General features: G+C 43.6%; 1 protein-coding gene across 7 annotated transcripts in view; it reads right to left on the bottom strand.

Annotated features, from left to right (window-relative positions):
* Window positions 1–27,068, bottom strand: part of DAPK1 (death associated protein kinase 1) — a 203,747-nt gene that overhangs the window by 43,817 nt on the left and 132,862 nt on the right. For all 7 annotated transcript variants that reach the window (XM_043453306.1, XM_043453301.1, XM_043453304.1 and 4 more), the window contains 14 exons: window positions 16,926–17,064; window positions 15,044–15,173; window positions 14,820–14,868; window positions 14,707–14,733; window positions 14,074–14,226; window positions 13,654–13,699; window positions 12,085–12,174; window positions 10,655–10,747; window positions 8,174–8,293; window positions 7,614–7,712; window positions 6,680–6,778; window positions 5,128–5,226; window positions 4,047–4,244; window positions 2,262–2,459 (listed from right to left, as the gene is read on the bottom strand). In XM_043453306.1, the coding sequence (XP_043309241.1) occupies window positions 2,262–2,459; window positions 4,047–4,244; window positions 5,128–5,226; window positions 6,680–6,778; window positions 7,614–7,712; window positions 8,174–8,293; window positions 10,655–10,747; window positions 12,085–12,174; window positions 13,654–13,699; window positions 14,074–14,226; window positions 14,707–14,733; window positions 14,820–14,868; window positions 15,044–15,173; window positions 16,926–17,064 (1,540 nt within the window). The remainder of the gene's footprint in view (window positions 1–2,261; window positions 2,460–4,046; window positions 4,245–5,127; window positions 5,227–6,679; window positions 6,779–7,613; window positions 7,713–8,173; window positions 8,294–10,654; window positions 10,748–12,084; window positions 12,175–13,653; window positions 13,700–14,073; window positions 14,227–14,706; window positions 14,734–14,819; window positions 14,869–15,043; window positions 15,174–16,925; window positions 17,065–27,068) is intronic.

The raw sequence follows: 27,068 nt of genomic DNA, 5'->3' as shown, positions 1-27,068 counted from the left end.
CAAGGTCTTTCACCATCTGGACTCAATTCCCCTTCCTGGCTGCCTCTGTCTTCTTGAAATATTGCATTCCCCCTCTTCTCCATCTGTCCAAGTCCCAATCATTTAAAATAATCACCTCTGAACAGCTTTTCCCAGTTTCTTTAGTCTCCAGATGCCCATGCTTCTGGAGCGCCAGTGTCTCTATCACAGTAGTGGTTATAACACGAGATGCTCTTATAGTGAAATGTCCCTGTGTCTGTCTGCAAGCAGCCTGAGGACAGGAGTCATTCCCTGCTGCCCACCTCCCAGCCCCCTCACATCATACCTGGCACAGTGTTGTCAGAAAAAGGCATTCATTTATCAATACCTGGCAGGCACAGAATTCTTGGGCAGGATCCTGGGTGTGTGTGCACATCTGTGTGTGTGTGTGTGTGTGTGTGTATGTGGGTGTATACCTGTGCAAGTGTCAACATGCTTTTTCTCCCTTTGCTGATCAGAAGAGCCAATTCAGAAGGGAACAAAGGGTTAAGGGTGTGCTGTCTGTATAGTCCATTTCCTCCCTTCTACCATGTTCCCCAACACAGCCGACTTAAATAGCCAGTCTCCCGATTTTCACGTGAGAATGCAGATAGGGAAATGCCTGTTTCACGGCAATGACTGTCAGAAATCATGACAAGCTCCTGTCACATCCTGGTGACAGGAGTAGGATCTGAATGGCCGTGTGTGTTTCTGGGGAATGGAATTCAGGTGAGGAAACAGCAGGGCACAGGAAAGGGGTGACCGTCTGCCTGGGCGACGTGGCCGTCACTGTGCCACGGCCACGCTGTCGGTTTTCAGGGTCAGTCCATATAAAGTCAGATATGCTTTCTGGGGAAACAAGGCCTTTCTCTTACTTTGCTGCACATTTTTTAAGTTCCTCTATAGACCTCATCATCTTCCCTAAAGTAAGCAACAAAAAACTGGAAGAGAAAAACAAGCTGACACCAGTTCTTCTGAAGGTGCAAGACCCACAAAGTCACCATGTACAATGGCCAAGTCAAAGCCATTCAGATGAGGCCACAAGGTCCCTAAAGCTGCTTTTTATTCATTTAAAGGCTCCTGGAAGGAAAGCCAATCTCTTGATGCTGCTTAATATTATATTACATTTAGTTTCTTCCTTAAGCCACTTACATAACTGACTTGGCAAGATTAGAAAAGGATAAACTAAGAAAGCAACCAGCAGCTGATGGCTAGGACTTAGGCTATTGCCTTGTCATATTTCCAGAATATGAAGATTACCTATTACAATTTCTATTAGAATTAATCACATAATATGCAAGAAGAATATTTTTCTTTTGGTAGAAGCATAATTTTCCAGGCATTTCAGTTATTCTTTTACCTTAAACAAACCATATTAAATTCTGCTGGTATCATGTCTGCCACCTATAAACCAACATTTCCTGCAACTACAAAATTAATTCTACTTGGACTTTGTTTTTAACATAATGGTAACAGAATAGTGCTTGCCTTTCATACAGTTACAGAGCTGAAACCACATGACTATCCAACTGCTCTACCATACTTGGTAATGAAAATCTAGATGGCATTCAGGGGAAAGAGAAGGTGTTAGCTAATTTCTAGAATTTCTAGAAGTCAACATATGGGGATTTTTATTTCTTTATCATTCACCAAATGATAGTATCCCTCTAGTCTTACCAAATGTATTTAGCACAAGAAAGATGTTATGAATTTTCGACCATAAAACTTCCAAATGGGGGAAACTGGAGAAATCTGGTTCTAGGGATTTCAATCATATCATAACTCATTAGGTGTTTTCCTGAAGACTCAGTGCCCCGATTTGTACCACGTTCTTTGATTCTTCTCCAGGAAGAGAACATATACACATACACTCTCTCCCCCACCCTCCCTCCTTCTCTCTCTTTCTAGATGCTCATAAATGGTAAGCCAGTCTCAGCAGGAAGTATTAATGTAATACTTTCCTGGGACTATTATTAAATTAATAGTCTATAGGAATTTAAATAATTTAATTTAAATAATTTCCTATATAATATTTATTTAATAATTAAATAATTATTAAACAATTTATTAAATTACTAAACTACAGGAAATTATTAAAAAGTCATATGCAAAATACACTTAAAGTGGAGAGCCCTATGAAAAAGAACAGGTCCATAAAAGCAATACTGACTTTGAACAGTGAAGAGAGAAACTTGCCCAAACCCAGAAGCAGGTAGACACAGAGACATGGATGGACTGTGCGGGGATCTTCCCTCCAGCTTTACCTTGTTGGAGAGATCCAAATTGCAGTTAGCTTCACAGAGGGCCACCACAATTGGCACGTTGCCATCTTTACAGGCCACGTGGAGAGGGGTGTTGCCATGCCTGTCTTGGAAATCGACGGAACAGCCCTGGCTGATGAGAGTCTGGATGACCTCCATCTGACATCGTCTCACGGCAAGATGTAGAGCAATGTGTCCATCCTGTAACAAACACCAGGGCCGTGAGTGCTTTCGACCGGGCATGTGGGACTGGCTGGTTGCCTTTCTAGCCTCACGGGGTCAGGTTTAACTGGCAATGGGACCGAGCCTGAAGGAGGATTAAAAACCACAAACTTTACTTGTGGCGGGGTTGCGGTGAGGCCCCACATGTCTCACTCTGAATAATCATGGGCTGAGCTGAACATCAGTTTAATTAATCTAGGCTTGGCCACTACATTCAGGTGGGAAGACACCACACTCCTTCTTGTGTCTGAATTCATGGGACATAAGTCATTGTTGGTTCTCCAGTGGCCTGTTTTATCAAGTATTTTGAAAACATCTGCTCAGCGATCTTTACTAACTTCCTAAGTAGAGAGTTTATTATTTTATTTTATACTCTGAGAAAGTGAGAAAGCGAGGTGATTGGCTATCACATAGATGAGAAGCAAACTGTTGTTGCTTAGTCACTAAATCATGTCTGACTCTTTTGTGACCGCAGGGACTGTAGCCCGCCAGGCTCCTCTGTCCATGGGATTTCCCAGGCAAGAATACTAGAGTGGGTTGCCATTTCCTTCTCCAGGGAATCTTCCCAACCCAGGGACTGAACCCACGTCACCTGCATTGGAAGGAAGGTTCTTTACCACTGAGCCACCAGGGAAGCCCTGAGAAGCAAATATAACATATTTATCCTCTGCACCCACACAGCACCAGCCTGGGAGTCATTCTCCCTGTTGCAGAGCCCCTGGTGAAGATATGTGCTGAGTTTTAGGAGCTGGGTAGAAGGAGCTTAGAAGCATTTCTGTAACTCATCTATTCTAGGGTTGTTCAACCTCAGCACTGTTAACATTTGGGGCCTGTCCTAGGAATTGCAGGCTGTTCAACAGAGCCTCTGGTCTTTATCTTCTAGATGTCCTATCCTGGCTCTGATGACCCCAAAATACTTCTCCAGCCACTACCTAACGTCACCTGGGGGCTAAGTCACTGCCCACTTGAGAACTGCTGCTCTGGACCAAGAGAATACTCCACAGAGGGCAGTGACTAAATGAACACAGTGTGCCCAAACCACCATGGATGGTAGCATCAGCTTCACTGTAGTATAAGTTCACAGTAAGAAAAGATTATGTTGAATTTGCTTAATTTAAGAAGGGAAACCTTGTCTAGAATTGTTATCAAACAAATAAGAATACTTTATTGTCTTTCTACAAAATAGCAGGTGATGGAAGTAAATAGACCACTTATTTCTTTGTCTATCTACAAATCAATTGTGCGTTGCCAATTTCAGTCCTAAATGAGGATTTGTCTTGGGTACCATGATCATCACTATACCTGCTCCAAAGCTAAAAAAGCTAAAAATAAAATAGAGACTTGGATTATTTGATCATCTCATAAATTTTGCTGCATCCCACAAATGAACATTAATTACGAAACAGAATCGAGAATCACAGTATCTTTAGATTGGAGAAGAGAAAGGATAATTATAACTTGTTGCATCTAAGTTATTTTAGGTAAAAGTATTGAGAAATCCTGTGGTCCCCGGAGCCCCCACTAGATGACTTTTCAGCAAGTGGGATACGTTCACCCACAAAGCACCTTATCGGATGCATTAAGGTCGGCTCCGTGCTCAGCCAGACACTCCACGATGTCTTGGTAGCCCCTGGCGGAGGCTGTCAGGAGGGGAGTCTCGCCTTCTCTGTTCTTCATGTTGACGTTGCAGCCGGCTTCACAAAGGGCTTTGGCCACAGAGTAATAGCCATGCCAGGCAGCAGAGTGAAGGGGGGTTTCTTCTTCCTGGCCACGGAGAGAGGCACAGAGAAGAGGAGAAGGCAACGAGATGAGAGAAAGGACAGGCGTGGTGAGCGTCCTAACCAAATTTGGCAGCAAACTCAAGGCAGTGGAGAGAAAGGGCTTGTAGCTATTGGAGCAAAACATGACCATGAAATAATGGGCCGGGTCTGATGCCTTTCCTTAATTCAAACTCAGCTTTCTCAGCATTTTACTGACAATTGACTTTGCAGAGCCCACTGGCATCATGGGCTCAGCTCTTCTGAACAATGGAGCCCTTGCGTGTGTGGATGTACAGCATCTTTCCTGTGAAAGTGCAATAGTTTACTTCATTTGCTATTAATAACAGAGGGAGATCTGGGCAAGAACACCCCTAACAAACCTGTCTCAAGATTCCTGACACGAACATAGCATAAAGAAGAGTCACATCAATGGATTATTGTTCTGGCAGAGAAAGGGCCAAGATAGCCATGCTTCAACAAAAAGGATTGGTCATCAGGTCTACATATTCATGACCAACATCATCAGACACACAGATCTCTGTCTACAAGAGGCTGTTACACTGTAGTGGTTATGAACACAGACTCTGGAACCAGTCTGTGTGGGTCTGAGCACTGGCTCCACCACGACCGAGCTGTGCTATCTTACGCAAGCTCCCGAACGTCTCTCAGCCTCAGTTTCCTCATCTGTAAAATGAGAATTGAAGGGTTGTTCAGAGGATTCATGAATGAATGAACGTCAGTGCTTTTGTTTGAGTCCCTGCCCTCTGTAATTTAAGCAGAAAACCTAACTTGGATGCACCTCCAAAATACTCAAGCCTATCATTTGGTTGTCTGTGCATCCATGCAAAGAGTCAGAAGAAGTGAGGACATCAGCTACCGTGACCCACCTTGTCCTGGAAGTTGGGATTCGAGCCGAAGCTGCACAGTAACTGAACCACATCAGCGTGGCCGTAGCGAGCTGCCACATGAAGGGCTGTCTCTCCAGACTGCAAAAGACACAGCCAAAGGGTTAGAACCTGAGAATCGTCTCCAGGGACTAGGATACACAGGACTGGAGGCCCACTCCCACACATGCCTGGCTCCACGTCCTCCCCTGAGGCGCTGCCTACCCCTCTCAGGCCAGATGCCCCTTTGGTGACTGGGCCACGGACCCTGCAGTGGGGTGTCCACCACGTCGCTAGTGTTAAACTCACACACCTGGCCTCTCTCGTGTGTAATACCACCTACCCTACCCACCCCGCCAGCTGAAAGTCCATTCCCTTTTCTGGGACGGATGTTCCTAATCTTTATATGCTGATGCTTCCAGCTATGTGATTTTTTTTTCAAAACACAAAATTCCTTGTTTGATATTAAGTTACTTAAACACAAGGTTTTATTTATTAGCAAGTTTCTGATTTCACTGTCTATGTTTAATATAATTTCTTACATCCTCAGAGATTTTTATAAATATTACCATTAGCCCCTACAATAACATATTCTGTGAATTAGTAATAGATGCAAGTTCTTAAGATATTTTACTTATATCTGCCATAAAACTGTCAGAATAAACTGATCTAAAACAGAATGAGATATTTGTTGCCACCTGACAGAAAACTGCTATAATAAAAGTATGTCTTTAAATGACAACCCATTCCTGTATACTTGCCTGGAAAATTCCATGGACAGAGGACCCTGATGGGCTACAATCAATGGGGTTGCAAAGGGTCGAACATGACTGAGCAACTGAACATGGAATGTGAATCATTCCTTATCATCCCTTATCCCTTAGATATGGTACAGTGTACAATCCATACAACTGTATGCGACAGCCCTGACTGAACATAACAAATCAGTCTACTAGTATTAGAAGCAGAGAAGGGTTACACACACAGTGGAATACATACAGATGAGAAAGTAGGAACCCTACGTGCAAGTCCCAGCCTTGCAATTGATTCACAGGAGTACTGTGTGGACTGAATGAAACACGGTATGTCAAAGTAGGGTATCTTCCTAAATTTATGATTTTTATAACATTTCTATCCCCAAAGCCTTAACTTTACTTGCCCTGTCTCATTACCCCTTCTAGTACCAGTGGTCAAGGTCAGCAGTCAGTCACGTCAAAGAGGAAGATGATAGTAACGAGACATGCCTGTGGCAAAGTGAGAAGAGGACCAGGACTCAGGTCACTTTCTGGTTGTCCTTCTAGCAGAACTTTGGAGTTTTCATGTTATGGGGAAAATAGTTCACTGCTCACATAATATGACAACCACTTGGCATATTTCAGCTAAAATCAGGTTTTAATGTTAGACCAAGTCCCCAGCAAAAAGAAACTTCTAAATTAAATTTTCTGTAGGAAGATTGTGGTTCCGAATCCTTATTTTTTGGGTCATGATGCAGATGGCATGCCGACACTCAAATGCAGTCTTTTATCACTGTCCATAAGAAGAGAAGTGGCCTTACCTTGTCTTTAACGTCCAGAGGGCATTTGTTCTCATTGAGAAATTTCAAGGTATCTACGTGGCCATGCCGAGAGGCCCAGTAGATGGCATTGGATCCACCCTGTACAAAAACCAAGGCAGAGTCACGCTCCCAGATGGATCGGAACACACACATCACTCAGTTGCTATATTTCTTTTCCTATGTGATGGCAAACGCCAAAGGAGCAACTCCCAAGAGGAATAAAGCCCCATTTCAGTTTTTGGTTTGACAAAGGGACCAAGGTTATGTAAGACATGAACATTCCAGAAAGCTGGGTGAAAGGGATAAGTGAGCTTTCTATATTATCTCTATAGATCTTTTTTTTTTAATCTAGAATTATCTAAAAATAAAAAGTTGTTTTCCTTTTCCTAAAACCTTCATTTCAATTTCCAGTTAGAATTCCCTATATTGTCAAGGGCCAGTTCTAGGCTATTAACAGTGCTGTTGAAAGTCTATGGAAGCTGATGACAGATCCATTGTAATGACAATTAGCTGGTTATCACTTGTGTCTACACTCCCAGTGAGGTATACACCTCAAAGCATAACCTCCTTATTTTGTTACCCTAATAAACATGTGGGAAAATACATTTCTGATGAGATTAATTGGACAATGAAAACCTCTCCAAATGTAACATCAATTAACATCGCTGAGTCAATGTGATCAGTAAGGAGTCAATCTGGGCACGATGCAAAGAAAGGTAGACGCTGAGTAACAGAGCCATGAGGAAGATGAATGTTTGCCTTTTCCCTTATAACCTGTTAGACGGGACCAGACTACTTAATCAGTTCATCTTCCTTTACAGGAAACTGAGAAATCAAGTAGGGCATATGTGGTATTTTTCTGTTACCTCTATGATTAGAGACATTTGGAAATACTTAAAAAATAATTCCTTTTGCAATAAAACAGAATTATGACCTTATCCTGGATGTCAATTCTTGAGCCTCTCTTAATGAGCAACTGTAGTATTTGAATATTCCCACAGCCAGCAGCAATAAGTAACGGAGGAGTCCCATGCTGGAAAAGGCGAGAAAAAAAATACAATTTTTCAGGTTTGATAGGAAAGGAAAAGCCTAAACTACCACTGCTGCCCCAGGCACCTTCCTGTGTCTCCACAGACACACACCTGCCCTGCCTTACAGGAGTAGAAACAGAAGAACACGGTAGCCTGCCCTCTTTTAGATTCACAACCAAAAGTGACATTTTCACTTGCAAGATGAGTACATATAAAATTTCATGGTTAGAGGTGCATGCTAGCTGCATATAGAAAGGCCTTGTGTGAAGAAAGGCCCTCAACGCAAAAAAACCTTATTTCTAATTCAATTCACTTTCTAAGCAGAAGTGATTTTCCCCACAGTATGGAGTTTATACAGGAAAGGAGAATGGAGAAGCAGATGGGTTCTCTCCACCTTGGACTTGGAGGAGCACGGTCACCATGACCACTGACCCCTACTCCCCCTGGCAGGACAGCGTCAGACCTTGTTGGGCTGGTTAACGTCGTAGTTGGACAAGGAGCCCAGGAGGTGCTGCAGGCCGGGGACATTGTCATCGTTGATGGCATGGATGATAGCTTTCATCACAAAGGAGTCTTCCTCATCCTTTAGAGAGACACGGAAGAGGGAAAAAGGTTTACACACCTGGCTATGCTGCTCCTTTCACCAACATCAGAGAAATTAAGGCTCATTTGTTAAAAGGAGCCTTCAGGGGGCAAGTAAGCCATTTAATCCCCAAATCTACCTGGTTATGAATGAAGCAGGAGGTCACCTTTTGCCCCTCCCACATTGGGAACTAATACCACCTACTATTTATTTACCTGTGACTTTATGTCACCTGCATTATAACCCAGACAGCAAACAGCTCTGAAGATTCAGATTTAGGACAGTGATTGATGACAAACTACTCTTTGTGTTTATCTTACGAATCTTTCAAAACATATAATTCCAGAAACCACTGTAGAAAATTTCAGGTGTAACTCAGACTCTAAAACCACTGAACCAAGGAAATGATGTCTTTGAATAAGAAGGACTTACTTTGCCCTTTTTGCAATTACAGATTGTCATTTTTTGATTACTAGAAATTCCTGTATTCTACAACATAATAAAATTCTCTGAAAGTTGGTCACAATTGTTTTTTCTTTTTTTAAAAAAGGTCCTAAAAGGGGAGAAATGTAAAAATAAAGGCCAGATAAAACAAAGTAAAATGGATGCATTTCTATTTATAAAGAGAAAATAACTAGATACTATTGAACAATAAATTTACTAAGTTTTTGATACTTTGTAAAAATACTTTCTTAAATATCTGGAGGTGGTGATGGACAGGAAGGCCTGGCGTGCTGCAATTCATGGGGTCGCAAAGAGTCGGACACGACTGAGCGACTGAACTGACTGATAATAAGATATTTGTAAAATATGGTAAATTAAAACCAAAAAATAAGCTGGAAAAATTCCACACAAAAGTTTTGGACTTACAGAGGTACAGCTACTACAATTTCAGACCCGGAAAAGCATAGCTGCAGAGGCTGAACCTCTGCCTGTGGGGGTGGTAGGGAGAAAGCATTTCTCTGAACTCTGCTTTCTCTTTGTAAGTCTGAATTCAAACAAGCTTCACAAGGGCTGTAATATTATTTGTAGAGAGTATGTGCTTAAGATTACCATTGGTTTTCCTTTTCAAGTTGAAGACTAGGAGACATTTGCCTGAAAGTGAGTGACCAGAAAGGGGAGAATGGAGGAACAAGCAGGTTGCTGTAAGACCTCATGATCAACAGGATACTGAGATGACAAGACAGAACCTGAGGGCTGCAGACGGGGGCTCTTTCCACCTGGAGCTCCTTCACAAGCCTAGGCCCTCCCCTTCCCTAAACTTTTCATTGCAACCTATTTTCTCCCGACTGACTGTTCTGTGATTTTAATTGATAAGATTTAGTCATTCTCATCCCCTTCCTTAGATGAATAGTTTATATCTTGTCTTGGTTCCACTGTTAGCCTCAGACAATTTCCCAATCCAGACTTCCTCCTCTTCCTCTCCTCTCTTCTCCTAACTTGCTTCTCTCCAACTTCTTTTTTTTCTTTTTAGTATTTCCTAACTCTTTTCATTCTATAAGGCTAGACCTGGAACTTGAGTAAAACTGTTAGCTTCAGGGGATTAAAAAAAAGAACTGGTGTCTGCAGATGTGTGACCTTGCCCTTGGAGTCCCCAGATTCCATTCAGGAAGCCCTGACTTCTCAGTGATATGAACCCGCAGGTTCCCACAGAACCACCCTTCCGGCCTTTTCTGGAGTCTGCCTTTCCTCCAGGGTTCACAAAGTCCCGTTGTCTGAATGTCAGGTAAAGTCGTGTTGAATTTTGATGTGTCCACCATATCTCAAGAGTTAATCTATGATTAGGTTTCAGTTTGGATTAGGGAAAAAAATTGTGCAGTTGTTCTCAAGGACCTTTGGAAGTCAATATAATGTCAACAAAGAGAGTGGGTTTAGCATTCTGATCTACCATGAACTATATCATCAAGCCCCACTGCATTTGCCCTGATTTTCTGCTGTGTGTGTTTGTGTATGTGTGTATATTCAGAAGCAGGGTTGTGTCCCTTTTGTACTATTACAGTTCAAGATTCTCCAAGGTCAGTGGAAACAGAGGGCTCTCGTTTTAGTTCATGAAAATTAGATGTTCTTTCCCCTTTACTGGCCAGCCTCTCTTTTATCAAACTGTGTTGGAGGGGCGGAGGAGGGTGGGAAGGTGGAGGTTGGAGGTAGTGGGTATAGCCAATCAAAACAAAGAGGAAAAAGGACCAAAAAGTATAGAGTACATCAAATCAGCCATCCCAACTCCCTCTTCGAGAGGAGGAAGAACAGGTCTGACATTTCCAAGATTTCAGGTTTTCTGGGTTGTTGAACAAGTCAAATAAGTTAAACATTGTAAATACACAGTGCTAAGAATGAATCTATCCAGGGAAAAGGATTGCTTACCAGAGTATCATCGCTTCTGGCAACACTCATGTTACTTCTGGACAAGAATGACCTGGATAATCTTTGGCACAGTGATATCAAGCGAACAGATTGCTTTATTAAAAAAAAAAAGAGAGAGAGTGAATAAAAGGCAGGGAGAAAGGAAGAGAGCGAGCTTATGTAACAATACTCAAATTAGTGCAGATGACAAAGTCTTTTGAGATAGCATTCACTGCTGACATCACATAATCTTCAGGGGTGGGCAATCCCAGAAGCAGGTTGGATTATATTTGCTTAAAGAAACTTCTAAAGGTCTTATAAATCAAGACAACAAAAGAGAGATTCTCCTTCTACATCTCATTGTCAAACCATAGAAGTGGACATGTCTGTTCTCTCTCCATATTTCACTCTCTACTCTTTAAGGAATGTGATCTGACCCTAACAAAGCCTATGGACGTCCCCCCTGGAGAAGCATGGCAGGCAAGGGCCCCGAGTCCGTGGTGCCCAGGCAAGCTGGTGACGGCAGACGGTGAGACACTCAAAAGTCTTACAGTTGTTGGAAACGAGCAGGGGCCGGGGGGCAGGAGGGACTTTTTTGCCAATAGGACAAACAGCTCTGCACTTACTGTCAAAGGCAGAAGCAACATGTAAAGACTGTGTGTGTGAGAGAGAGAAAGAGAATGAAAGAAAGAAAGTTATGGTGGTTCACTTAAGCCTTATTTTCAGGGCTTCTTTGAGAACTAAGTGTCAGGTCTTGAGTAATCTATTGCTGTGGTCCTCATCTCTATCAAGGCACCCCAACCTGGTGGGCATGACAATGAGGTATACCTCTGGGCCAGTGATGAGGAGACATGGCAAGTATCTGCTTCCTCTGGGCTTGATGTGACCCTATGCACAGGAAGCCATCATGTCCCCCTCTGAACCCTGAATTTGTATTTGTTCAAGTTGGATGGAATGTTCTTTAGAGCCACATCCTACTCAGCCCCTGCAGAAACCATCCACCCTGAGAAGAGATCGTAGCGAATGCTCCTGGCCCACCCTACCCTCATCTCAACCACTCACAGACCAAAGCTGGATTTAGAGAACCATTTACACAAACTCTGGGATAATCATAATGCCATGCTGCTTACCACAAGGAACAAATCTATTTAAAATGTGGTTTGTTGCATTTAGAAAAAACTGCACTATAATTTTATTGTACTGATTTAAAAATGTGCCTTGGGAATGGCTTTGATTTAAAAAAATAAATGTAAGATTACATATAAAAAGATGAGTTAAATAGAACTGAAATACTATTTTTGCTTGTCTTTGAAAATAGAGTAATGGTACAGATGTGAACTTGAAAAAAGGATGCACTTTTGCATTGCTGATATCAGAAGACATGCGCCCTTAGCAGAGGGAACCATATAGGAAATTGAATTAGTTAATCCCTTCAAATCAAACAATCTTACTTTCCATTTTTTCCGGGCTGCGAACTTCTTGAATTTCTCCATGTTTACTGCTGATGCTTTTCTACTAAGTGCTTGTTGGGTATCTTTAGGCTAAAATGAAAATCCAAGACAAACAATTTAGAGCTCTCAAGTGACAGAAATGTGTTACATGACCACTTCTGGGTACCTCTCACTATTTGGGATGCTTACCTATTCACCTTGCTAAAGTAGCAAAACAAGTTGGGATAATACAGCAGATCTAGGAACCTAGTCTCCAAAGGCTAACTCTTGTGGCTAAAGATTTGAGAAAAATCCATAAAGACTGGGTCTTGGGGGAAAGTTGAAAAGTTGAGCTTGGACCAAGCTGAATTACAACTCTCCAAAAAAGAGTCTGGGAATGGGATGATTCAAGGTGAGACCATGTTATGAGACAAGTAAACTTAACATCGTCAAGTAATTTAGAGCTGTTTGAGACCGCAGAGGTTAGCAAACTCACTCTATCCCACAGCATTAAAATCCCTCCTCCACTGCATCTTTTTCAGAAGGCCATGAAGCTCTACCTCTGAGAGAAGGAGATAGCATTGCCTTCCAAGGAAGCCGAGGTAACTGCTGGGAGCTGGCACAGGCGGACTTTGCCAGCTGCCCCAAACCTACTTCTGCAATGCAAGTTACTGCATTGCAATCTTTTTACTGGTTCCGTGATTTTAGTCTGCAACTGCCATGCTCTGCCCCCCTTAGCCCTTTCTGCTCTAGCTGAAGCAACTTTGGTTCTTTAACCCAAATGCCAATAGGCGCCAGGCAGGTAGGTATATGTATGGTGGGGGTGACCGCTGGCCTGGCACAAAGGCAGCAGGGTAGAGTTTCTGACAGCCTTGGGGAATGAGGTCTCAGTGTTGGCAGAACTTCAGATTTTTCAAGAGAAGCTGGGAATCTAGATTTGATATCATATTTAAATGCTAGAATTGAATTAAAAAACTTAACAAAAACAGTGTTTGGGCTAATATCTCACAATCAAACGCAAGGCGGTTGAGTGGCTCTGCCCTTCAGCTTCTCATCACCATCCTGCCCTGGGGTAGCTCACTCCTCTCTACCTCTGTTATCATGAGGATTCTCTCAGCTGTCTTAAAATATGGTACCAACAGCAAACACAATACTCCAGACGTGGCCGTGCTTAGAACCCACAGTGCCACGTGATAGCCTGTGCTATGCTGAGCCGCTCAGTCGTGTCCGACTCTTTGCGACCCCATGGACTGTGGTCTACCAGGCTCCTCTGTCCATGAGATTCTCCAGGCAAGAATACTGGAGTGGGTTGCCATGCCCTCCTCCAGGGGATCTTCCCAACCCAGGGATTGAACCAGGTCTCCCATATCAATGGTGGGTTCTTTACCATCTGAGTCACCAGGGAAACCCAAGAATGCTGGAGTGGGTAGCCTATCCCTTCTCCAGGGGAGACTTTCCGACCCAGGAATCGAACCAGGGTCTCCTGCATTGCAGGTGGATTCATTACCAGTTGAGCTACCCAGAAAGCCCAGGGCAAATGAATTCCAGGACACCCTATGATCCCCAAACCAATCGCAATATGCAACTCACCTTGATCCAGGGATGCTGCAAACTATCTTGAATTGTCATTCTCTTCCTTTGTTGGGGGTGGGGGGTAGGGGAAAGAAAAAAAATGTGGTGACCATAGAAGCAAACACTAAGATTGTTTCCATGCCGGCTGGATCTACCAAGCAGATGCTTTGGAAAACGCAGCTCGGGGCCTGCTTCATGGAAGCAAGCTGAAAACAATGTCAGTCTTTGTGTGATTATTTCACTGTGCCCACCGGGACTGACTGAAAGGTGCCAAGGGCCCTGCCTGCATTTTTCTGAAGCGTTTCACGTGGCATGCTTCTCTCTCCCAGGTGGAAACAACCAGAGAGGAATAAACACAGCTGCATGCACAGGATAGGGGCTAACCCTCGTCTAGCTGAGGCCACGGCTAGGCGACTTTCAGGAATAAGGGCCACTCACTTTGGATCCTTGACGAGGAGTCTTCTTATGAAATCTTTGGCTAGGGCACTCGTATTACTGAAGTACTCTTCCTCAAATTCGTAGTTGACAGCAGATACATTCGCTAATGTTTCTTGCTTAGTGTCTCCGAGAAACGGGGAGGCCCCACTGAGGCTGTTAATAAAGTGGGGCACAGAACATGAGTAAGTTCCCCCTGGTGTTATAACGCTGCTCCTCCAATACCTGATTAGGAGAATGAGGAATCACAGTCTGATCTGGTGCTTGAGCAGTCACTTCAGAATTCAATTACATTTTACAGGGCGTTTAATCGTCATGCACAGAAGCTTCAGCTTATGCAAAGGACACATTTAAAAAGTTCATTTAGAATAGCGTTTAGTAGTTTATAAAAGAAAAACCTTTCCTATTTTCTCAGGAGTGATGGGCCGTCAAGCTTTCTTTCAGTGATTATGTTGCAATTTCTGATGACTCATTTCAAATTAAGAGAAAATGTGTAATTAGTATAAACTAAATGTGTTCTGGAGGTGTAAAATGACTATGTGTACATAAAAAGCATGCATAACCTGAAGTGATCAACATGACACATAATTTCAAAGAAAAAGGGGAAGAACATAAATAGTGAATTTGGGTACTTACAGAATATAGGTTATTACCCCAATACTCCTAGACATGAAACAAGAAGAAAAACAATATCAGATGAATAGTAAAATAAATCAGAAAAATGACAACATTAAGGATATGTTCCTTACCACATATCTGCCTCAAGACCAAGAGGTTCATAGTTGACTATCTCAGGAGCTACGGGGAAATGAATGCACATTTAGTTTTGGAAGGAAGTGAACCAAAAGAGTCTAGTTTTCATGTATAAATCAGAAACATGTACCCGGGAAATGATGCTGCAGCAGGGGGAATTCTGCCAGCATGATGTTTATGAGAAATGAATGGAATGGCCATAGGAATGAAGAAAACTTACCAACAAATTCTGGTGTCCCAAATATATTTTTGAATTCATTTCCAAAGTCAATTTTATGGGCCAATCCAAAGTCAATGATCTTGATCCGAGGCTTGGGAACATTTCTATCCAAAAGCATTATGTTTTCGGGCTTTAAAAAGAGAAAAATAGCACAGCAATGTTCATTGCAGTGTTATTCACAATAACTAAAAGGTGGAAATAATATGATGTCCACAAAACAGGGTCTATCCATACAATGGAATATTATTTAGCCTGAGAAAGAAAGTAAACTTCTGACATGTGCGTCAATATGGATGAACCCTAAAGATATGATGCTCACTGAAATGTCAATCACAAAAGGAGAAATGTTGTATAATTCCACTTATATGAAATATCTAGAATAGGCAAAATCATAGATACAGAAAGTAGAATGATGGATGCCAGTAGCTGGGGGTAGAAGGGTTGAGGACTTAGTGTTTAAGGGATACATAGTTTCAGTTTGGAAGAACAGTAAATTCCAGAAATAGGAGGTGGTGATGGCTACACAAGTATGTGAATAGATTCAATGCCACTTAACTGCATACTTTAAAATGGTTAAAATGGTAAATATTATATTGTGTTTATCTTTCCACAATAAAAAAAAATACTATCATATGTTATGCTGAGGACAAGATGGCAGTGTAGTTCTTCCTCTCTCCTGAAAAAACATCAAAAAGTAGGGATAAAAGAGAAGTTGCAAGAGAATGCCAGGAAAAACAAGTGTCTTGGTTTAGGTTCTCCCAGGAACAGATCTGGAAAGGGATCTGGCTGCAAGCGGCTTAGGTGGGAGGGGACCCCAGGGAATACTGGGCAGCGGAATGGGAAGACAGGAAAGAGAAGGAAGCTGATATAAAGTGTCTTATCAAGGTGGGGGTGACTGGAGCACAGTCTCTTTGGAGGACTTGGGGAGAAATGGTAGCACTCCGAATTTGCCAACTGAAGCACAAGGAAGCTGGGGTATTTATCCACTATCTCCCCAGGTCCACTGCTAAGAGCTGCTTCAGTGGGTATTTATGCTTTGGCATTTCCAGCTCCCAGCAACAGTCTTTGGGGTATGTGCCAGTGAGTCCTGGGGGATCCAGATGTGGTCTTGACAGCTCTGCTACAGTAAATATGAAGAAAACCTTCCCTTCTCTTACATCTTATCCTAGCTCCAATGACAGGAATCATTCACTTGGCAATCAACCACACACTGCTTGGTGATAATCTTCTCACTGTTTTGGACTGTACCCTGAATCTTACATTGTCACTTCTGTTGCTCATATGGATGTCTTCCCCTCCCAAAGAGACCATAACCTCTGTGATGGGTGGGAGTATGACCTGCCCCCCCCCTGCTTTTTTTTTTTCAATTGCTGATAATGCCTTGCCCCTAGTCAACAAAGACCCCAAGCAGACAGTCTCAGAGTCTGGCTTAATTGAATGTGAGACACTGAGTCAGCCCAGAAGCCTTTGCATCAAGAAAGAGAGCAGAGATTAAAATACCTTCCATCTTCTATGCTGGTAGCCAGAGGCAGAGAGGAATGGAGCAGCCAGTGGCTACTCCAGGCTGAAAATACCCCATAACCAACAGCAGCCCCCTTGCTTAAAGACTTGGCTGGCAAGAGCCCTCAATTCTTCCCCAAGAAAATCCTAGAATGTGATGATTAATCCTAAGCCTCTATTCCACACAATCATTAGGAACTGCTGTAGTAAGCATGCATTATATACTTGCTGATTTATACCGATAATTGTATGCAATAAACCCCTATAGGGAAAAAAAAACAAAACATGTATCTCTTTTGGATGCCTCCATTTTTCCCATCAAACAAACAACAAGTGCTATGATATGCATATGCTTTCATCTGGTTTACACCAAGCAACGTACCTTAAGATCAAAGTGGGCAATCTGAAGGGAGTGTAGATAGTAAACACCATTAAGAATTTGTTTGAGAAATTCAGTTGCTTCCTCTTCAGTCAGAGATTCCTTTTCAGCTAAGAAGTCAAACAGCTCACCACCTGCAACGCTGAAAACCAGGAAGCAGAGGTTACTGATGACAGCTTCTGTCTCCTATTGATTTGTTTTCTCAAAGACAATTTGCACGCTCAGATTTCTGGCAAGAAAATAGCATTGAGGACATGCTGAAACTGCTAAGCAAGGAATCAGAATTCTCTGTGCTTCTCACTGTTGGATGACAATTCTGCATTCAGGTATGCTTGAGCTTGAAGGCAGCTGGGTATCGCTCTCCTAACATGCTAGGTTCACAAATGGGGGAGGAGCAGAAATGTAATGGGAAAAAAAAACATCAGTGCATCTTTCAGACATCTTAATTCAACATATTCAGATGTGAAGTCTTAACTCACTGATTGAAAAAAAAAATCCTACAATCCAACTTCATGTAGAATTTATAGAATATATCTTCCTAGCCCAGTTAGAGGCTACCTGGAAACTTCAAAATCTGTATGTTAGTCAATTAAAACAAAACAAAACAAAAAAACTCACATCACAACCTATGGCCTGACAAGCAGTGTTTGTATACTTTGTATTTGTATCTATGTAAATACTTTCACATTTAAAAAAATCACAAACATACAGAAAATTGAAATGCCTGTGGTTGCTGGGGATTTATTGAATCTGTCTCCGTGGCCAGACTGTAAATCCCTGGAGGGCAGTGGTCGGCCCCCGGCTGTGGGCCCACTGTGTATATTCTCCCCACTCCTCCCACTGGGCCGGGCACACAGCAAGAACACAAAACTTTTTGATTAAGTAGATGAATGAAGAAACTCCCCTAAAAAATCCACAGTAGTGATTAATGGCAAATAACAGAGAACTTGTAATAAGAGTTTTTATAAGTTGATCTCTATCGAGTTTAACCATACATTCACAACACAATAATTAACTGCAATTATGCATATAACTGCGTGTGCATTATCTTTCTTTCAGCAAGACAGCTCCATAAACATACCTACCACATCTACACCCAGAATAAGAAAACTGGTGCTCATGAGATTAAACTATAATGACAAGCAAGCTGCTTTCACAAAAGAAGTTTGAGATTTTGCCCCTTCACCCTCCAAGTCCATGTTTCTCTTAGCCTGGCTCAGGATTCATGGGGAAGCATAATGGCTTGGGGTGTTTTAAATATGCAGATTTGGGGCATCACTCCCAACCTGCTGCATGAGTTTCCAAGAGTGGGGACCAGGAGTGCGGCATTCTAAACAAGCACCTCAGGTGATTCTTGCATGTGTGCTAAGTCGCTTCAGTTGTGTCTGACTCTGTGTGACCCCAGTGTTCCAGGCTCCTCTGTCCATGTCTTCTCCAGGCAAGAACGCTAGAATGCTGCCATGCCCTCCTCCAGGGGATCTTCCAGATCCAGGGATCGAACCTGCATCTCTTGCATCTCCTGTATTGGCAGGCAGGTTATTTACCACTAGCGCCACCTGTGAAGCCCCAAGTGTGATTCTTAGCACACTAAAAACTGAGGACTATTTTTCCAAGTGTTAATGACATCCTCCGGTTTCAAGGTTTATCTCTAATATTTAACCTGAGGATGATTATCTGGAGGAGGGGGCAAAGTGACTCCTCCACCACTGGGGCCCGAGGGCATTTCTGCCACAAGCCACAGAGTCTGAGCCCTGCCTGGGGGCCAGAGGCCTGGTGTGGCCCTTCATAGCACCACCGTCTGCACCCTCCCAGTCTTGCTCCCCTTGGCCGTGGGACCTCACACTGGCTCCCTGCACAACTTCATGGCGCCCTTTGCTTCTCACTTTTTTGTTTTATTCCTCTTAAAACCAAAAAAAAAAAAAACAAAAAACAGGGAGAGGGACTCCTTCAACTATAGGGAGAAAAAAGGAGGAAAAAATGGGAAACTGTGAACCACCTAATGCTGAGAAAATCGCTCTACGGTCCTTTTGCTTCTTTGCTCTCCGGCCTGCATGGCCACCCCTTAGGTAGACACCGCGGGCTGCAGGGTGGAGAGACAGACGGGCCAGAGTCAGCCTGTCACACTCAAACCTTAATTCTGGGGCCAAAAGGTTACTCCTTTGTGCTGAGCCTCATTTTTTCATCAAATGGGAATAAGAGGATTTACTACTTTGAAGGTTTTGAAGCTTTATGATAATAAATATACATAAAGCCCATGGCAGGCAGGTCTGGCATGAGGCTGAGGTGTAGTAAGTAGCCTGGTACTATCATAAAGGAAGGATCCATGCACCTGCGCTCCAACATGAACGCCCCTTCCTGCCTGTTCCCCTCTCCCCATTCAAATCCACTGCCTGCATGCTCAGCTGTGTCTGACTCTCTATGATCCCATGGACTGTACCCCATCAGGCTCCTCTGTCCATAGGATTTTCCAGTCAAGAATACTGGAGAGGGTTGCCATTTCCCCTGGAAGAGGAAATGTGATGTGCTCAAAGGGAAGGGACATGTTCAAACAGCTCTGAGACCTGGCCCACTGAGGCGTTCCAGATTTCCCCAAGATGGTGTAACAGCATCTCCCACCTCCTTCTCTGCGCTGTGATCTTCTTGCATCTGGTTCCACCCCTGAATCTAGGCAGGTCCGTCACAGCTTTGACCAATTAGACACAGCAGAGTGATGCTGCGTCAGCTCTGGTGTGCTTTTTCACAGGCCCAGGGCTTCCATATCCCACCTCGTGAATCCCTCCTGTAAGTGTGATGATCCTAAAACCACCCTGTGGCATACAGAAATCTTGGAAGATGAGATGCCTTATAAAGAGAGAAAGAGGCAAAGGAGCATTGAGCCAGGAAGGAATCTTGGAAGTTAGACTGTCCATCTGAGTCCTTCCAGAATTCCTGACCCATTAAATGCAATGGTCATTTTAATCTGCTATGATGGACACCATCATATGAGCTCCGCCCACATTACCCTTGAGGAAAGACCTACTGTCCCCAATGTTGGGGGTGGAAGCAGCATAGCCCCAAGCCCTTACCCAGCAGGGCTCATCTCTGCTGCAGAACTGCTGTCCAAGGTCTTGTCCTTTCCCTGGAAGCCCACAGCCTATGGCTACTGTGGGAACATAAACCTGAGGTCAACTCACTTCTAGAAATAGCAGGATACTAAATGTTTCAGGCTTTATGGGTAATACAGATTCTGTCACAACTACTCAACTCTATCCAAGCAGCCTGAAAGCAGCCTTAGATCATATGGAAATGAAGAGTGGAACTGTGTTCCAATAAGATTTTATTTACATAAACCCTTACTTGTCTCTTGAGAAACCTGTATGCAGGTGAAGAAGTAACAGTTAGAACTGAACATGGAACAACAGATTGGTTCAACATTGGGGAAGGAGTATGTCAAAGCTGTATATCGTCACCCCGCTTATTTAACTTCTATGCAGAGTACATAATGCGAAATGTTGGGCTGGATGAATCACAAGCTGGAATCAAGATTTGTGGGAGAAATATCAACAACCTCAGATATGCAGATGATACCACTCTAATGGCAGAAAGCAAAGAGGAACTAAAGAGCCTCTTGATGAGGGTGAAAGAGGAGAGTTGAAGAAAAAGAAAAAAAGAAAAAAGCTGGCTTAAAACTCAACATTCAAAAAATTAAGATCATGGCATCCAGTCCCATCGCTTCACAGAAAATAAATGGGGAGAAAGTGGAAACAGTGGGCTTGTCTTGGGCTCCAAAGTCACTGCGGACCATACCTGCAGGCATAAAATTAAAAGGTGCTTGCTCCTTGGATGAAAAGCTACGACAAACCTAGAAAGCATATTAAAAAGCAAAAACATCACTTTTCCAACAAAGGTCCATATAGTCAAAGCTATGGTTTTTCCAGTAGTCCTGTATGGACGTGAGAGTTGGACTATCAAGAAAGCTGAGCGCTGAAGAATTGATGCTTTTAAATTGTGGTGCTGGAGAAGACTCCTGAGACTCCCTTGGCTCGCAAGGAGATAAAAAAATTAAAGGAAATTAACCATGAATATTCATTGTAAGGACTGATACTGAAGCTGAAGCTCTAGTACTTTGGTCACCTGATATGAAGAGTGGACTCATTGGAAAAGACCCTGATGCTGGGAAAGAATGAAGGTAAGAGAAGGGGGTGCCAGAGGACGAGATGGTTGGATGGCATCACTGACTCAATGGACATGAGTTTAAGCAAACTCCAGGAGATACTGAAGGACAGAGGAGGCTGATGTGCTGCAGTCCATGGGGTTGCAAAGAGTCAAGAAATGACTTAGCGACTGAACTACAACAAAACAGGTGGCCACCTGTATTTGGAAAACACGCAAGTTTGTGCACCTCTGATATAAAAGCCAGGTCATCCCAGCCCAATCTGGGGCAACTCTCAAGGGTCATTCTGGCTCCAGAACTCTGTTGGGCCAGCCAGGGCTGAGCTGCAAGACAGTTCCTTCCTCTCCCTTGGAAGACTTAATTCTAAGAGCAGTTCTTCAGGAACATCCTATACATTCTACTCCAGCTCAGAGTCTGCTTCCCAGGGAACATAACTTGCGCCCTGCTAAATTTGGAGGTAGTTTGTTACACAGCAACAGCTGTCTGGAACACTCACCATCTTGCCTGGGTCTGTTTACTCTGAGCAGCCAATGGACATCAGGTTTATCTTTCTAGAGGCTGGCCACCTCATGCCCTACTCAGTCTTCATGTCCTAAGAAACTTAACTCCAACAGTGCTTCCTGACCACAGAAGTGAGAACTGGGGACAACCCCCAGAGTAAGGGAGCAGACAGCAAAGTGGCACTGCTATGAGAAAGGAAGCAGGGGTCATCTTTGATTTTCTCCATCTACCCTTAGCCTCTCCATCTGCTCTTAGGCCCTTTTCAAACTCTGCGCTGTTCACAATGAGGCCCATGCCATCACTTGTGCTGGGAGTCAAATCTTTTAGCTAGACATCAGGAGGGTTAGGACAATCCCCATTTCACTGCACCTGGACCCATCACTGGCTTCCTGATGCCCTGAAGGTCTCCCCTATATCCTCATTCTCCTTCATGCCAGTACGGGAAGGCTGATGTTTTAGCCAAGGGCCTCCACTTACAAAATCTTTAATCAATAATCAAAATAATTGAAACTAAGTGACTCCAGCAAGGGGTGGGGAGAATGATAATCATCCCTTGTTAATATACCCCCTGCTTGTTCCCCTAAACTCAGAAGATAGAAAGTGACCTGATTTTTTCACATAGAAACTTTCACATGTTTTGAACCAGAACTCAAATGCTTACAATGCCATTGCCACACAGCAGAATACTGTTAACAAGGAGGTCAGTCAAAACTCTAGTATTTTCACTCTTTGTTCCAAATTGTACATTTTGCTTAAGAGGAGGAAGATTGATGGAGAGAGGAGAAGAGCATTCTGTACAGTAAATTTAGAAAGTGAGTTTCACCTCCTTTATGAGGGCTTTGAGTCAGTGTTTTAAATTATAGCATCATAATAGAAATTGTGTGGAATGCATGTTAATAAGCATCGGCTGTTTTCATCAAGAGCTCTGGAAAATATGAAGGTTCGCTTTCCTCCCCATGACTTTCATCAAACACCAATGCCTTCCCTGAAGCTACTGTATCAGAATGTCACCAGGACATGTTACAGCCTTAAAGATGAGGTGGGCCTTCAGAGTGACCTAAGAGAAATTACTATAGGATTCCAGTTTCTAAAGTAAGACACTCTTCAGGGTCCCTGACTCTTACTAGGAATTGGCCAAGATATAACAAGACTTGATTCTGGACCAGATTTGGTCATAATCTAAACTTCAGGGGACTCCTGGCTACAAGTTGATAAGGCTTTTCAAGGCACATGCTGTGGTTCTACAGTGTCGGACTGGATTTCCATGTCGGTGGCTTAGAGCAAGGCTGTGTGGTTGTCGAATTGGGGGCCATTCAGGAACTGAGTATGCTCTGCCAGCTACGACACAGAGCCGTGGGAGGCAGCCTGGCAAGTGGACTGGATGGGCCTCAGCACACAGGCCCCCACTCCAGCTCTGGCCTCAAGCTGTGGGCGGACAGAAGGAAAGTATAGAGGTCACGTCGCTTCTCTGGACCTCAACTTGGCTGTCTGTACAATGAGAGGGTTGAACTGGTAAGTGACTCTCTAGCCTTATTGTCCATAACAAGAATTGGGAGGTTTGGAAAAATGCAATTTCCTAGAACCCCTCCCTGAGGTTCTGACTCAGCAGGTGGGGCCCCAGAACCTGCATTTTAACAAGTCCCTCAGGGGTCCTGATGCTGGTGGACCACATTTGGAGAAGCCTATCTCCCCTCCCTTGCAGCCCTGATCATATAAGATTCTATGAATTTATGTGTGAATGCAGCAGAGATTTGCCTCCATCACGCTCACCTTCTCCTCCTGGCTGCAGGGCTAATCTGCACTTCCCAGCTCCCTTGAGCTGAAGACTAGTTCTAGCCAGTGCAACACGAACCAGAACGAAGTGTACCACTCTCCGGCCTGGCCCCTGAAATACCTCATGCAATCCTCCACTCTCTTTCCCCTTTCTCTTTGGCTACCTGAACACAGACGACCCAGCAGAGGACCCCAAGGAGGACTAGAAACAACGGAGACATTAGTTAGGAAGTACATGGATCCCCGAGTTAATGCTTGTAGGAGAGCCACTCAACCTGCAGCATCCACACTGGACTTGGAGTGAGTGAGAAATAAGTATGATCAGATTAAGTCACCGAGATCCCGTGGTTGCAGTCTGTTTGCTCTGAACATAAATCACTTCAGTCAGAAGTAAAAATGCAAAATCCATTTTTTAAGTTAAACTCGAAAGATGGCACTGATGAACCTGTTTGCAGGGCAGCAATGGAGACGCAGACATAGAGAACAGACGCGTGGGCACAGTGTGGGAAGGAGTGGGTGGGATGAATTGATACAGCATAGAAGCATGCACATTACCATATGCAACACCAACAGCCAGGGGAACTTGCTGTGTTACACAGGGAGCTCAACCCACTGCTCTGTGACAACCTAGAGGGGTGGGATGCGGTGGGAGATGGGAAGGGCGTTCAAGAGGGAAGGGACATATGTATACCTGTGGCTGGTTCATGTTGATGTATGGCAGAAACCAGGGTAATTATAAAGCAATTATCCTCCAATTAATTTTTTTTTTTAAATTAAAGGAAAGCAGCCAATGCAAAGCACAGAGTACATTAACGGTTCCGGTCATCTATTGCTATGTTACAAATCTCCCTGAACTTACTGGCTTTAAACACAGCTATTGTTTTGTTATCTCTTAAGGTTTCTATGGATCAGAAATCTAGGAAGGGCTGGGCTGGGCAATAGCTCTGGCTCAGGGTCTGACATGGGGGTGCAATCAGTGGCTGAAACTGAAATTACAGGGGTGCCAGAAATCTGGGACTGTCTGGGCATCTCTTTCCACATAGTCTTGTGTCTCTGTGTGGTCTCTCCATTTGGGGTACTTTGGGCTTCCTCATGGGATGGCGGACTCAAGACAAGTGAACTATTTGCATGGCAGTTTAGGGCTCCAGGGAAAGTGTTCTAGAAACAGGGTGGAAGCTGCCTCAGAAGTCACAGAGCATCAGAAGGGAGTCAGAGCCCGTCCAGATTCAAGGGGAGGAGATTTAGGATTCATCTCTTGATGGGGGAATTTCAAGGGTCCTGACGGACATGGAGGACAGGGGAGGAAGTTGCAGCCATCTTTGGAAAATATAATGTCACATTAACTATGAGAGAGACGAACAGAAATTCTCACTCTTACTTATCCTACATGGATATTTGATAAGGGCTAGGTATAGGTAGCTGTATTAGTTTACTAGGGCTACATAAACAAACTGGATGGCTTCAAACAACAGAAATTTATGGTCTCACAGTTCTAGAAGCTGGAAATCAAGGTGTCAGCAGTGCCTTGCTCCCACTGAAGCCTGTAAGGGAATCTTCCTTGCTTCTTCCTAGTTTTTAGAGGTTTGCCTAAAAGGAAACCCTGGGCTTTCCTTGACTGTGGATGCATCACTCAAACCTTATGCTTACACATGGCCTTCTTTCTTTCTGTGTCTTCACATCATCTTCCCTCTCTGCAAGTCTGTGTTTATGTCTAAATTTTCCCCTTTATATAAGGACACGGGTCAGATGGATTACAGCCCACCACAGTAGCCTCATTTTAACCTGTTACATCTGCTAAGGCCCTATTTTCAAATAAGGTCACATTCTGAGGTACTAGAGATTAGAGCTTCACCATATCTTCTTCTTTTTTTTCTTTGCAGGGGGCATAATTCAAACTGCTCACAGGGCTGTAACAAAATACTATGGGATGGCTAAAGCAACTCAGGGAAAGGAGAGGATGCAACAGAAAGGGAGGATAAATAGAATCCGCTGATATTTTTTGTTAGTCTTGCTTTCAGATTCTCCTATGAAGGAGGGGTTCATTCATGCACTATTATAAAAAACTTTTAAATTCAAGTCAGAAAATGTTGGAGAAAAATGCATGTCTGTCTGATCCCATCCTGAAGTAATTTCCCCAAGACTTTGAGATGCTTCTTCTTTGAAAACCATCTCTCCTGGTGGATTGTGCTGTGAAGGTGTGAGGGGAAGTACCCAACCATTTCTCAGCTCTGCTTCGAAATAAACCCCAAATTAAAAAACAATGCTCCATGGTCATTAGCAAGTGCTGAATGCTCTTTCTTGTTAATCTAGGGGAAGTCCTGAAGGGTTTTCACATTCTCACCTCTCACTCTCTAATTTAAATTCCCTGGGTAACTGAGGTCTTTGGGGGATGCAAAACTGAAGCTGGAGAATCCAAAGAAAAGATGTGGTACAATATCTTCCTTTTTGCATCTGTGAAACAGGTGTGAATTTAAGGTCACAGGAGATTAGTGGTTTGACAACACCATTTTTTGATTATAGACTGTTGCCTCAAATCACATAAATAATATCAAAGGAGTTCCCAACCTCCACCCCTCCTCTTGAATTAGTCCTGCCTCCTGCATCCAAAGTGCAAGCCATATCTGCAAATAAGTTCTCTGTTTTTACTTCAATTCAAGTGGAACTTAAAAGGAGTTCTGGGGATTCTCAAGGAAAAGAATGCCTGGCACTCAAAACTCATGTGGGAAGTGATCTTTCATTTCACCCAGGGTGGTTGTGCCACAAACAGGAAGACTTCTGAATGTTTCTAGAATGAAATCCCTGAAGGAAGAAAGAATATGGTTCGAGTTAAAAAAAAGCATTGGAGGCAGGGTTTCAGTCTGGACTCTGGGACCTCAGATGGGGCAAGTTACTTTCTGAGGTGCAGTTCATCTGTTTACAGAATAGGAACAACACCTATTATTGCCTCTGGGGATGCATGGGGATAATGACGCAGGCTAAGCATGTTGGCCACGTGGTTAGGGTGTCAGTGTTCCATGCAGCTGTCCTGGGCCTTCGCTACTCTAGGCCACAGGCGTCTGGGTGAGGAAACCCTCGAAGCTACTTTCTGTGTATCTCTTGTCAAAATGCCATTGCAAGGTGTGGACTTCTCATGCAGCTCTCACGCTAACAGTAGAATGACACCACACACTCGCCTGTGGTTAAACATAAGAGTTTTCCTGAAATGGGGGGACATTCCTGGGGTCCATAATCTGGGGAAGAGGTGGGTTCCCAGACATGGAATAGGTAAGGTGGAAGGGAGCCTTGGCTCACTTTCCTTGGGTCTGGACACAGAGAAATCTAGTCTGGCCTGAGAGCTGCCTGGGGCACTGGGATGAGAGCCTTGAGGGGGAAGGTGGGCAGGGTGGGCAGAAGCCAACCCCAGCCCAATACCATCCATCCAGTGTGACTCCAGTTCCCTCATTCCTGGCCAGTCTCAAATGAACAACAGGCAGTTAAGGACAACAGCCTTTTCTTGGCTAGGCAAAAGTGTTAAGGAACACTGAGACCTTGGTGGAGGTAAAAGAGTCCTCAAGGGAAGTTCAGGCTCATGGACCAAAGTGATCTCACACGCACCTTCCCAAGTGTGCCCCTGTTGGCCAACCTGGTCGATGTGGGCTTAGCCAGGCAGATGGCACAGAAACCCAGGTGGGGAGGACTGAACTTTAATTTGGTCTCTTGAAAATATTGTATAAGAAATA

The sequence above is a fragment of the Cervus canadensis genome, chromosome 30 (genome assembly GCF_019320065.1).
Source record: "Cervus canadensis isolate Bull #8, Minnesota chromosome 30, ASM1932006v1, whole genome shotgun sequence".
Lineage (NCBI taxonomy): Eukaryota > Metazoa > Chordata > Mammalia > Artiodactyla > Cervidae > Cervus > Cervus canadensis.
This window is presented reverse-complemented; position numbering and strand designations above follow the sequence as displayed.